We start from the raw sequence: 11,571 nt of genomic DNA on the forward strand, positions 1-11,571 counted from the left end.
CTCCTCACATTCCCCACTGTTTTGTCCCCTCACATTTGCCACCCTTTCCTCGTTACATTTCCCACCTGCAATTCTCACTGTTCTTCTCCAAGTCTCTCTGCTACCTTGAACATAAGTGATTCTATACTGCTGAAAAATGTTGCACTATACTCATATATAGAGCTACCTGTGTGGTGCAGTCATTAACATTTCACAATCGATTTTAAAAAGATGGTTTATTTTATTTTAAAATCTAATATATCTCTAATTAATATATATATTCAAAATATATGTAATTTATATATGAGAGGAAATATCTGACTCATATATTATTTACTCATGAAATTATATATATTATATAGATTTATAATCTATGTAATTTATATATCTTGTTTACTAGTATAAATTATATATATAAGGTAATTGAGGTTGTAGAACTATGGTTCAGAAGGCTCTGTAGCTGGGCTCAGATCCAGCCACACCAACTCATCTCCGAGGATTTTAGCCAGGTCAAGGGCCCAGGATCCTTCTCTCTGGCCCACAATCTTTCAGATCCTGTGACAGAAGCAGATCACACGTGAACCCCCATGCCTGCACACAATGGGCCATGGCAAGGCCCAGGAAGATGAGCAGGTGCATTGGGGGCATGTGGCTGTGTGCAGGGATGCAGCCCACCACAGCTTCTCTTACCTTCCTGCTGACAGATGAACTTGAAGTGGCTGCAGAGGCCATCCAGAGCCATAAAGCAGCCTTTTCTGTCTAGAATGATCTGAAAAGATGTTCCAGCAGCTTCCCCAGGACTGGGATCTGGATCTCTCCACAGGCAGCACCTCTGTCCTCATTTTGACCAGCCTGGGGGAGGCAGGCAGAAGAACTGAAGGGCTGAAGGCAGGCAGCTCAGCCTCTTAGCAGGAGCCAGGAGGGGACAGGCCACAACCCCGGGGTTATTCTGGACCACCTCACACCATGCTCAGGGGCTGTGGGGAACGGGTCCCTACCAGTCAGGGCAATGGTGGAGTCAGCGGTCACGGAAATGCTGGGCTGCATTTTGGAAAAAGCTAGGGCACTTTACAAAGCTAGGGCATCCTTTCACACCTCGTGATTCAGCAGGTGTTTGAGTTTGTGTCCCTTCCTGATGTGAAGGTCCCTCTCTGCTCAGCGGCACCAGCAGCACAGTGTGCGCTGGCAGAATCTTGATCTTGGCTGCTTTTTCAGACACTTCAGCATCAAGCTGGTCTGAGCTGCCAGGCAACGGATGGCGGCGTCCTTCTCTCTTGCTTGCAATGTGTCAAGTTCTGCAACACAGAGAGAGCCCAGATGAGCCCCAGTGTGTGCAGAGACCCCCGGGTCCCCCGAGCCCGGCTCCCCACTCACCCAAGAGGATCTCAGCCAGGGTGTCCTCACTCTGCTCTCTCAGGTGCCGCGCAGCCAGCCCTGGGCACAGAGCTCCATCAGCCCCTGCTCCCCAGCGTGCTCCCAGCAGCGCGGCCCCAGGCCCCGCCTGAGCCCCTCAGCAGTCTGGGGGTGGCACTGGGCAAGGCCGCCACCAAAGCCACTCACCTATGTGAGCACGGCAGGCACAGGGAGGCCGAGGCCCTGCCCATGGCAGCCCCAGGGCTGGGGGGGACGGGGCCAGGCTGCCCCAAGAGGGAGCCTGGGGACTGGGACTCACCAATGAACCTGAGGGCCGCCTCTCGCATGGGGGCCTGAGGGCTCAGCAGGTAGGGCTGGCTGTCCCACACCAACCGTTCAGCCCTGCTGCTGGCCTTGGCCAGCTGGAGAGAGCACAAGGGTGTGGGCATTTCTCAGAGGCCCCCAGCTGGCCAGAGCAGCCCCTCCTGCCATCACCCCTGTGTCTCAGAGCCCTTCCTCATGCTGGGGCCATGGAGGGGACATGGGCGCGGAGGAGGCTGCTCTTCTTGAGACAGGGACAAGGGTGCAGCTGCAGCCTTTGGGCCCTGGACTGCAGCAGCCCAGGGCAGGCCCAGCTGCAGAGCTTACAGCCCCAGCATGGTGTGGTGGGCAGTCCTTGCCCAGCCTGGGTCTCATCCTCACCAAGCACTCGCCTATCCTCCACGTCTGCTCTGTCTGCACCAGATGCTTGAGCTCTTGCCATTTGAGAAGCTCTGCTATAGCCAGGATGGCTTCCTTGGAGGCCTGTGGGACAGAAGCTGCAAGATGGCACCAGGGCCTGTGGAAGGAGAGTTGGGCTTTTTTCCTGGGGTGATTTTGCCCGTAGGAAGCTGAGACATGCCCTCGCCAAAGCATTTCGGGACTCTCTTTGGGGAAAGCCAGCAGGGTTTGTGGTGCAAAGCTCTGCAGGAGCACCGGTGGGGACAGCTGAGAAGCCTTTGGGGACACACATGTCCAGGCCTCGGTTGTGCCGGGCTGCTGCCCAGCCCTGCTGGAGCAGGCAGGGCAGGGGTTGGAAATGGCCGCGCCAGCCTGTCCGGCCCTGCGGACCCTGGCTCCCAGGGGCTGTCTGGGGGGAAAGCTGCCTGCTGCCAGCAGCCCTCACCCCGATGGCTGGGATCCCCTGAGGGTGTCAGCCTCCCCTCTCTGGGTCAGTGCTCAGTTGTGACATTGGTACCTTGGCCACGCTGGGGGCCTTATCACTCATGTGAAGGAGGAGCCGGACCAGGGCCTTCCAGGCATTTCTCTTCATGACCTTCTTGTCCCTCCATACCGTTTTGCCCAGCACATCTCTGAAGAGGCAGATGGAGTGCTCCCGTACACACTCTTCCTTCTGGTAGGAAGGAGGAAAGCTGAGCTTTGCACACAGCGGCTCCCTGCCCGTGGCCAGGAGGGGTTGAGCTGAGGTGGCTGAGGCGAGGGGCGATGCTGCGGGGTCCCAGCCCAGAGAGGGCAGAAGCAGCTCTGGGCTGCAAGCCTGGAATCCTTCCCAGGAGAGCCCAGGGGAGCGGGCTCCTTGTGCTGCTCCCAGGGCCGGGCTGCAGGGCAGCTGTCATTGCCTAGGGATCCTCAGCGGGGCTCAGGCTCCCACATCAGCCTTACCGCATCAAAGAGGTGCAAGAGATTATGCACCATCATCACAGCCGTGGAGCTGGCCTCTCTCTTCTTCAGGTGCCCCAGCACATTGTGGAAGATTTCCAGGGCCATCATTGTGTTCTCCCAAGACCAATGCCACAGGAATCGCAGCAAATCTTGCAGGAGACTCTTCATTTTTCCTGCCTGCATGAAAGACAAGTCCATTCTGTGAGCATTTCATTGCCTGGTTGATCCCCAGGCAGTCACCAGGCCACACCATGTCCGGCAGAGCATTTGGAGCAGTCAAGCCAGCACCTGACTCCCAGCCCAGGCCCAGCCACCACCTTCTCTGAGACCTCAGAGTACAGGTGCAACATGTCTGCCCCTGAGAGCAGCCTGCTCACCGTCTCGGCTCTCTCCGACAGTGTCACCAGGGCCCTGAGCACCAGAGGGACCGTTTCCATTCCTGAATACCTCAGAAAACCCGAGACTTTGTACAATCGACCCAGTTCCTCCTCTTGCACATGATCAGAGGCCAGCATCTGGAAGGAAGCAGCAGAGAGCTCAGCCACAGGTGGCAGGGCTCCCCTGGCACAGCTCTGGCTTCCCACCAGCATCTTGAGGGCAAGGACACATGGGCTGTTCCTGCTGACTCACAGCCAAGAAAGCAAGACAGGTGTTCTGCTGCACAGTTAAGATGTTGTTATGCCAGTCCTGCAGTTGGATTTGCAGCTCCTTCAAAACTCTTTTCAGAGTCTGGTGCACAGAGAACATCGCCTTCCACAGACAAACTTTGTCGCTGCAAGGCAGAGCGCTGTCAGCAGGGCTGCCCTGGCCACTGCAGCACAGCTTGGGCTAGCCCTGCTGCCCAGGGACCCTGCCCGGGCAGGTGGGCACGGTTGACAGAGTGTTCCCCATGGGGCTGGGAGCAGTGAGCTGGCTCTGGGCTGTCTGGCCAGCTTTGGCTGCTGTGAGCCTGTGCTGAGAGGTGTGATAGGATGGAGGGCACTGCTCCCTTTGAGGTCCAGCAGTGTTCCTTGGTCCTGGCAGCCAGAGAGCCTGGGGGCCCCTATCCCCACAGGGAACAAGCCCTCCAGGCTGTCAGGGCCAGTACCTGAATATTGGTGCAACCTCCAGAGCTACTGCAACGACTCGCCCAGGCCACTTATTCGCCATTAGGACAAGAAGGGAGTAAAAGCTGTGAGCGGTTGTTGTGTTTTTCTCATCACAGTAGGCAAAGAGGTGACTCACAACCTTTGGCGCCTGGAGGGAACATAGGTGAGCGTGGTGCTTACACAGCCTTGCCGCCCTGTCTTGGACTGCCCTGCCCATCCCTCTGTCAGGACTTAAAGGACGCAGTTAACTCATCTCAAAGCACTGCCAAAGAAGGAAGTTCACATAAGATAAGCCACCACACCAGGCAAAGGTGGCAAAAAGGAAGGCGTTAATTCCAGGTCTGAACGGAGGATTGGAATTAGCACACTGGACAAAATGCCACTGTGCAGACTGTGGGAAAAGCTCAGACAGCAACCACAGCAGGACGCCACGTCTGCTGTGGTGAGGCAGATCCGAGTAAGCTCAAGGTGGCTTCAGGAGCCTCACACACCCGGCTTCGGGAGGGAAGGGGGCAGGAACCTGACAGGGCTCAAGGGCAGGGCAATCCAGCCAAAGGCCACTTACATCCATCAGCCACAGCTCAGGGGATTTCATGGCCACCTCCAGGAACTCCATGGGCGCTTTCTTGTCTGAGAGGCTGGAGCCTCCCAAGATCTCGATGGCTACAAGGACGACGCCCGTCCTCTCAGCAGGCCTGAGGTATTTCTCAAAGGCCTGTGGCAGGAAGGAAGGGATCAGAGGCCAGTGTCAGCCAGTGCCCCAAGGGTGCTGCTTGGCTGGGCAGTGTCAGCAGCCCTGGCCAGAGGTGCCAGGCAGTGCTCCTGGCAGTGGCCACAGGGAAGCAGGCAGCAGTGCCCACAGTCCCCATGCAGGGGAGGATGATGATGGCCCTGGGGCAGGGAGGAGGGCTGGGCTCTGGGGCATGGAGTGCCGGCCCTGAAGAGACCCAGGGCTTGCTGGTGGCCAGCAGGGCTGGGGAGCAGCTGCTGCTGCTGCTGCTGCCCTGAAGAGACCCAGGGCTTGCTGGTGGCCAGCAGGGCTGGGGAGCAGCTGCTGCTGCTGCTGCCTGGACACCACAGTGTTCCCTGCTCAGGGACAGTGGGAACCCTCTCACTAGGGACAGCCCCACAGGTTCTGCGCCCCTTTGCACACACAAATGCCCTGCTGATACCACAGGTGAGAGGCCCATCAAGGGGGAAGGCTCCTTACCTGAACTCCCCAGGTGACGGGCATATTCAACAAGGAGGTGATCTCAGATTTCCAGTGTGTTGGGGGCAGTGTGACACCTAAAGAGAGGGGAAACAGGGACGCATAGGTGAGTCACAGCCACTGGGCCAGCAGGGGACCCCACCCTAACAAGTCTGGGGAATGCAGGAATGGCTGGGGAGCAGCTGGCCACAGAAAGGGGTGGTGGGCACTGGTGGCAAGGGGGACCTGCCTTCGGGGTCTGTATCTAGTGCTGCTGGAATATGGCAGGGTGGGACAAGAGCTGTCCAAGGGACATGGGGAAGGGGCACAGTGGAGCTGAGTCCTGCATGGAGGAGCAGCTCAGCTACACAGGACCATCAAGAGCCTGGCAGAGAGGGTGTGCGGGAGGAGCAGAAGGGACAGCAGCACTGGGGACATGTTGGCACCTGCACCAAGCACGACAAGGGGCCGTCACAAGGCCCAGGAAGACAAGCAGGTGTATCTGGGGATGCGGCTGTGCATGGGGATGCAGTCCACTACAGCTTCTCTTACATTTCTGCACAGAGAGGAATGTCATGAGGGAGCAGAGAATATCCAGGGCCATCAAGCTGGTTTCTTCTTTCCTGAACAACTTGAAAAACAGATGGCCCAGCAGCTTCCCCAGCACTGGGATGTGGATCTGTCTGCTGGCAGCAGCGCTGTTCTCATTTTGACCAGCCTGGGGGAGGCAGGGAGAAGAGGAGAAGGGCTGAGGGGGGGCAGCTGGGGCATGAAGGCATTGGGGGCTGTGGCTGTACCAGGCTAGAAGGGCTGGCCTGGCTGGAGGGTAGCAGGTCCTAACCTGCACAGGAGAAAAGTCGGCCAGCAAACGGCTCAGCAGCCTAATCCTGCCCATGACTCTCTCCTGCACTGTCACTCTGTCAATGAACAAGTAGTCCAGCAGAACCTGGGAAGACAGCAGCTGCAGGTGAGCCCCACAAGCAGACACCCACTCCAGCAGCATCAGCAGCTCAGCCCTGCTCCTGAGACACACTTGCACCGTCCCTCCAGGCTTCCTGTGCCCTCAAGCAAAGCCTGCAGAGGGGCTCCTGCCCCTGGGGGCCATGGCAGGCCTGGCACAAAGGTGCCAGGCAAAGCTGGTGGGCAGCAAGGAGAGCAGGGGCTGCTCTCTGCTCTGCTCTGTTCCCCAGGACAGCCGGGCACCCTCCCCGCAGGGCGCTCTGCCTGCAGGCACTGGGGTGTCCTGGTTCTGGCTGGGACAGGCTTCCTTTGCCAGGAGCCAGGACAACACTGGACACAACCCCAGGCTCCTTTTTCTCCAGAGTGAGGAACAGCCCTCTGATCCCCCACTCTGTGCACAGGCCAGACCTCCAAGATGTCCTGCAGCATCTCGCTGGTTTTGGAGGCAGGAGAGTTGAGCACCATCACCTCCAGCATGGTGTCCATAGCATGCAGGGACTGCAAGGATGGCAGAGAGCAGTGGCTGTGATTCTGATGTCTCTCCCAATGGCAGAAGACTGATCTGAACTCCCAGTGTAAGGGGAGGGACACAGGAGCCAGTTTAGTGCTGGGAGCAGGGCAGCCAACATTTCTGGATGTGGCTGGAGCCTGGCAAGGGATGAAGGGATGAGGGGAGGAAAGGGAAGCTGAGACCGTGGCCTGCCCTGGATCTTTGCCCCTAAGGCAGCATGAGGTGGCCAGGAGCAGCCCAGAGGGACTGGAGGCTCTTCCAGTTCACCCTGGAACAGTTACCTGAGCATAGAGGGACGCTTCCAGGCTCTGCATTTCCCCGTTTGGAGGAAGGAAGAAGATTCTGTCAAAGCAGACTTTTAAGAATTTTTTATTTTTCTCCATCACCGTGCCCACTGTGCTGTAAAGAGAGAGGGGCGCAGTTGGACACTGGTGCTGCGAGCAGTGCCTCAAGGTCTCCTGCAGCTCTGGGGCAGGGCTGCCAGCAGGGATGGGCAGGTAGGCACGCAGCCCTGGGCGGGGGTCTGCAGGCCCTTGGGCCAGTACCTCAGTCCAGCGAGGGCGAGCATGGCGAGCTGCTGCACCTGTGTACAGATCTCATACTTGGGCTCCAATTTCAGCAGCACCTGCAGAGCACAGCTGGGCTGGAACCTGGCAGCTGCCAGCACCCACAGCCACCAGAGCTTTGCCCTGCCCAGGTGGAGCCCTCACAGGCTCCTTGCCCCCTTCCCCAGAGCGCTGCATGCCTCCGCACCTGGATCATCTCTCCCAGCTTGTATCTGCTGCAGAAAACATCCAGACCCTGGGAGAAGCCACTGTCCTTGGCATCTCTGCACAGGGTGCAGATGCTGTCAAGGAACTTCAGCTTCAGGTCCTTGTCCTGGTGCTGAGGGACAGAGACAATGGGGCAGCAAGAAGTGAGGACACCCAGCCCTTGGGACCAGAGCCCTGGGGTGCAATGCTCTGTGGGAGCAGCTGCTCCGCAGAGCCAGCACTCCTGGCCAGGCACAGCCACCATCCAATGGGCCTTGGGTACCTGCTCGGGGCTGCTGGCAAAGGCCTGGATGAAGTCCATGGCTTCCTGTGTGTAAATGGGTAAGCAGCTGGTATCTAAAGGAGGGGGAGAGAAAGGAGAGCTGCAGAGGGTGCTGTGACAAGACAGAGCAGAGGAAGGAGCAGGAGCTGTGGCCCCTCTGCTGTCCCCCTCCTTGGCAGAGCCTGTGCCAGGGCTGGTGTCCTATCCTGAGCAGCCCCAGCACTCCAGCATCACTCCCACCCCTGCAATCCCCGCTGCCCGTGTGCCAGGGAAACCTGATCCCAGCACGGGGACCCAGCCCTGCCCAGTCCCACAGGGCCCCTCACTCACTGGGCTGCAGTGGCTGCACCATGGTCAACTCGGGGGGCTCTGCTGCAGAGCTGCTCTCCTGAGGAGCCGCCACCTCCTCCCAGGCCACCCTGGGCTGTCTTGGAGGTCTCCTCTCCATTTTATGTAATAGAGAAAATGTATAAATATCGGTAAGGGGGAAGGTTGGGTGAAATATCTATCTCCCTTCTGCAGGGCAAGATGTGAGCTGTGCTCGCGGGCTTGTCGCCAGCTGCGTGCTCCCGTCCTGTCCCGTCGCTGTCCTGCCGGACACTGCAGCCTGGGGGCTGGTTCCATGCCAACAAAGGCTGGGAGCTGTTGCTAGGGGCAGGTGGCAGGTCACAGGGAGCCCTTTGTGACACCCCAGTTATCCCCAGTACGATGCTCCCATGAAACATTCCAAACCATGCACTGCTCCCTTCTCCCACTCTCCCTTCCCTTCCCTCTGCGGAGGGATGGAGAATTGCAGGCAAAAAAATGAAAGGTCACAGGTTGAGTTAAGAACAATTTACTAAAAGCAGCAATGAAACAAAGAGAGAGCTCTGAGCTGCCGAACCTTATGGATGGCAAAGGAGACCAAGGCCTGTGAGGACAGCGAGGTGGGTGGACATGGAGACACCCAGCACGAGTGGACAGCTCGAGAGGAAAAGAGAAACTTGCTGGGGGGAAACGTGAGGGGACAAAAGGACAGGATTAGAAGGGGGGAAAACAGTGAGAATTGTGAGGGGAAAGGCATGAAACATGAGGGGGAAAAGGGTGGAAAGCATGAGGTAAAAAATGGGAAACGTGAGGGGACAAAAGGGCAGGAAATGTGACGGGACCAAACGCTGGGGAATATGAGCGGAGAAAAATACAGGAAATGTGCAGGGAGGAAAGGGGCAGGAAAGCTGAGGGAAGAAAAGGGCAGGAGATGGAAGGCAATAAAGGACAATAAACTTGAGTGAAAACGATGGGAAATGAGAGGAAGAAAGTGTGCAAATCAAGCGGAGAAAAGCTGGAAAATGTGAGGGGAAAAATGATGGCAAATGTGATGGCATGGAAGGACAAGAAATGCTGGAGAGAAAAAATGGTGAGAAACATGAGGGGAGAAAAGGGCGGGAAATGTGCAGGGGAAAGGGTAGGAAACGTGAGTGGAAAAAGACAGGAAATGGGCAGGAAAAATGGGTGTGAAACATAAGGGGGAAAAAGGCAGGAAACACGAAGCCAAAATAATGGGAAATATGAGGGGACAGAAACGTGGGAAGCATGAAAGGAAACATGGTGGGAAACTTGAGGGGAAAAGGGAAGGAAATAAATTAATTAATTAAAATGAATAAAAAATGGAAAATGGCAAGACAAATGAGATGAGCCCCGGGTTTTTTGTTCAGGGTCCTGCTCAGATGCAGCAGCTGGAGCTGTTTTTGTGTTACTGCACCCTGAATAAATGGCTTTGTGGAACAAGACATCTGAGACTCAGCCATGGGAAACCTGGGGTGGAAGCAGTGAGGAAACCTGGTCTGACTGTGGGACTGCAGGGTGTGGGGACTCAAACGGGGACATGTGGGGTCACAGGAGTCACTGCTGTGAAGGGGTTCCAGCAGTTAAAATCTCTGGTCTTGGGAGTTTTCACAAAGAGTCCTGGCCCCATGGTTCCATGTGTCCCCTCAGTGTCACAATGTCCCCATGGTTGCAGGAGTCCCTGCAGTTTCACAGACGAGCAGCACTGCAGTGAGAGCAGCACCACTGGAGGGGTTGCAGCCACACTGGAGCAGGAGCAGCGGCTGTGGAACAGCAGAGGAGAAGCTGTGGAACACAAGTCCCATGAGCAGGTGCTGAGGGAGCTGGGCTTGTTTATCCTGGACAAGAGGAGGCTCAGGAGGGACCTTCGTGCTCTCTACAACTCCCTGACAGGAGGGTGCAGCCAGGTGGTGGTTGGTCTCTTCTCCCAGGGAACAGACAGGATAAGAGGATCCAGCCTTAAGCTGCACCACAGGAAGGCTTAGCCTGGACATTAGAAAGAATTTATTCACAGAATGGGAGATTGGGCATTGGAATGGGCTGCCCAGGGAGGTGGTGGAGCCACCGTTCCTGGAGGTGTTTAAGGAAAGACTGGATGTGGCACTCAGTGCCATGGCCTGGTGACAAGGTGGTGTTAGGTCATCGGTTGGACAGGATGATCTCAAATGTCTTTTACAACACAAATTCTGTGTTTCTGTGATTCAGTGGAGCAGCACCGGAACATGGGTGGAAAAATCGTGGCACAGGCCTGGCAGCCGTGGAGTGACAGCTGAGATGCCAAAGCTGCGGGACACAGAGCGGCTCCGAGCGCTGTGTCCTGCAGGAGCCAGCCCTGCACACCAGAGCGATGCCTGTCAGGCTGACCCAGAGCGGGGGCAGCGCAGGAATTGCTGCTGGGCTCTGGGAGGTGCGGATGAGTGCATTTAATGGTGACTTGGGGGTGTGATCCTTGTCACTGCAGCCACGTTTGGCAGTGCCAGGACCCTTCCAGTTCATCTAGAGTCATGAACTCAGGAGAAACTCAGGACAAAAGGAATCAAACTGGCTTCTCTACTGCAGGGAAACACTTCTTGGTAGAAGTTTAAGGATTTCTGATTTATGAACCAAAGTGGGTCAATTATTGGCCTGTGATTTTGTTTTAAACCAGGGACAGTTTCCAAATTACTGTAATTTGGCTTGAAAAATGAGGAACATACCTCACCATCGGGATGTTGCAAACTGAGTGAAGAGCTTTTTTTTGGTCACAATGATCTAGAAAACAATTGGAATCCTTTTCCCTCCTTCCCTCCTCTCTCTGGGAATGAATTCCAACTCTTCCTGCAGGTGTGATTTCCATCATCTTCTCTGGAGTTGGGATGTGCCAAATGAACAGTGGGAAGGCAGAGAATAATGGACCATAAAAACTTCAAACTTGTTTTAACCTCCGAAATTCACGGGTTTTGAAACTTCTGGTTTTTAAACTATTCCTCACATTCCACTCTTCTAACTTTTGCCCTGGCATAAAACCCTGCTGTGTCCCTGTTTGGGAACTGACCCTCATATTTTGAGGAGGAGCACAGTGGGGCTCAAAAGTTTGAGTTGTGAAGCCCATGGGAGTCTTGCCTGAGCCACAGGGCATCCCAGTGTCCCTGTTCTTGTTTTTATTTTCCCAGGAGTATGCAGATGCCTGTCCAGGTTCCAAGAAGGAAAAAGCCACAGTGAAGTGGTTCCTGAGAGCTGTCCATGGCTGTGATTGCTGTTTGACATTCCAGGGCATTAGTGAAGGCTTCTGCTTCTCTCTTTCCACAGCCACACTGTGGATCCATGAGAGATTAGCCCAGCTGGGAAAACATTTCAGACCACTGCCTTGACTGTTTGTTCTGGACAAGGAGCCACAGTGCCCACAGGGAAGATTTTCCTCTGGAGTGTTGTTGCTTTGTGCCTATGGAGGAGAGAGCAGAGTGTCCCTGTGGGGGATTCTTGACCAGTTG

At 56.0% G+C, this 11,571-nt stretch overlaps 1 protein-coding gene across 1 annotated transcript; it reads right to left on the minus strand.

Moving 5' to 3' along the window:
* Positions 1 to 1,134: 1,134 nt before the first annotated feature.
* Positions 1,135 to 8,225, minus strand: LOC148220703 (uncharacterized). The gene is made up of 18 exons (XM_088180983.1): positions 8,108 to 8,225; positions 7,778 to 7,851; positions 7,496 to 7,627; positions 7,288 to 7,367; positions 7,024 to 7,141; positions 6,640 to 6,729; positions 6,113 to 6,217; positions 5,824 to 5,989; positions 5,293 to 5,369; positions 4,648 to 4,797; positions 4,082 to 4,230; positions 3,625 to 3,766; positions 3,372 to 3,509; positions 2,995 to 3,171; positions 2,570 to 2,725; positions 2,035 to 2,136; positions 1,652 to 1,754; positions 1,135 to 1,274 (listed from the first exon to the last, which is right to left on the minus strand). Exons 1-18 carry the CDS (start codon positions 8,223 to 8,225, stop codon positions 1,135 to 1,137), a joined length of 2,217 nt encoding a protein of 738 aa, XP_088037109.1.
* Positions 8,226 to 11,571: the final 3,346 nt, after the last annotated feature.

Source organism: Sturnus vulgaris, chromosome 31 (assembly GCF_052056855.1).
Source record: "Sturnus vulgaris isolate bStuVul1 chromosome 31, bStuVul1.hap1, whole genome shotgun sequence".
Taxonomy (NCBI): Eukaryota; Metazoa; Chordata; class Aves; order Passeriformes; family Sturnidae; genus Sturnus; species Sturnus vulgaris.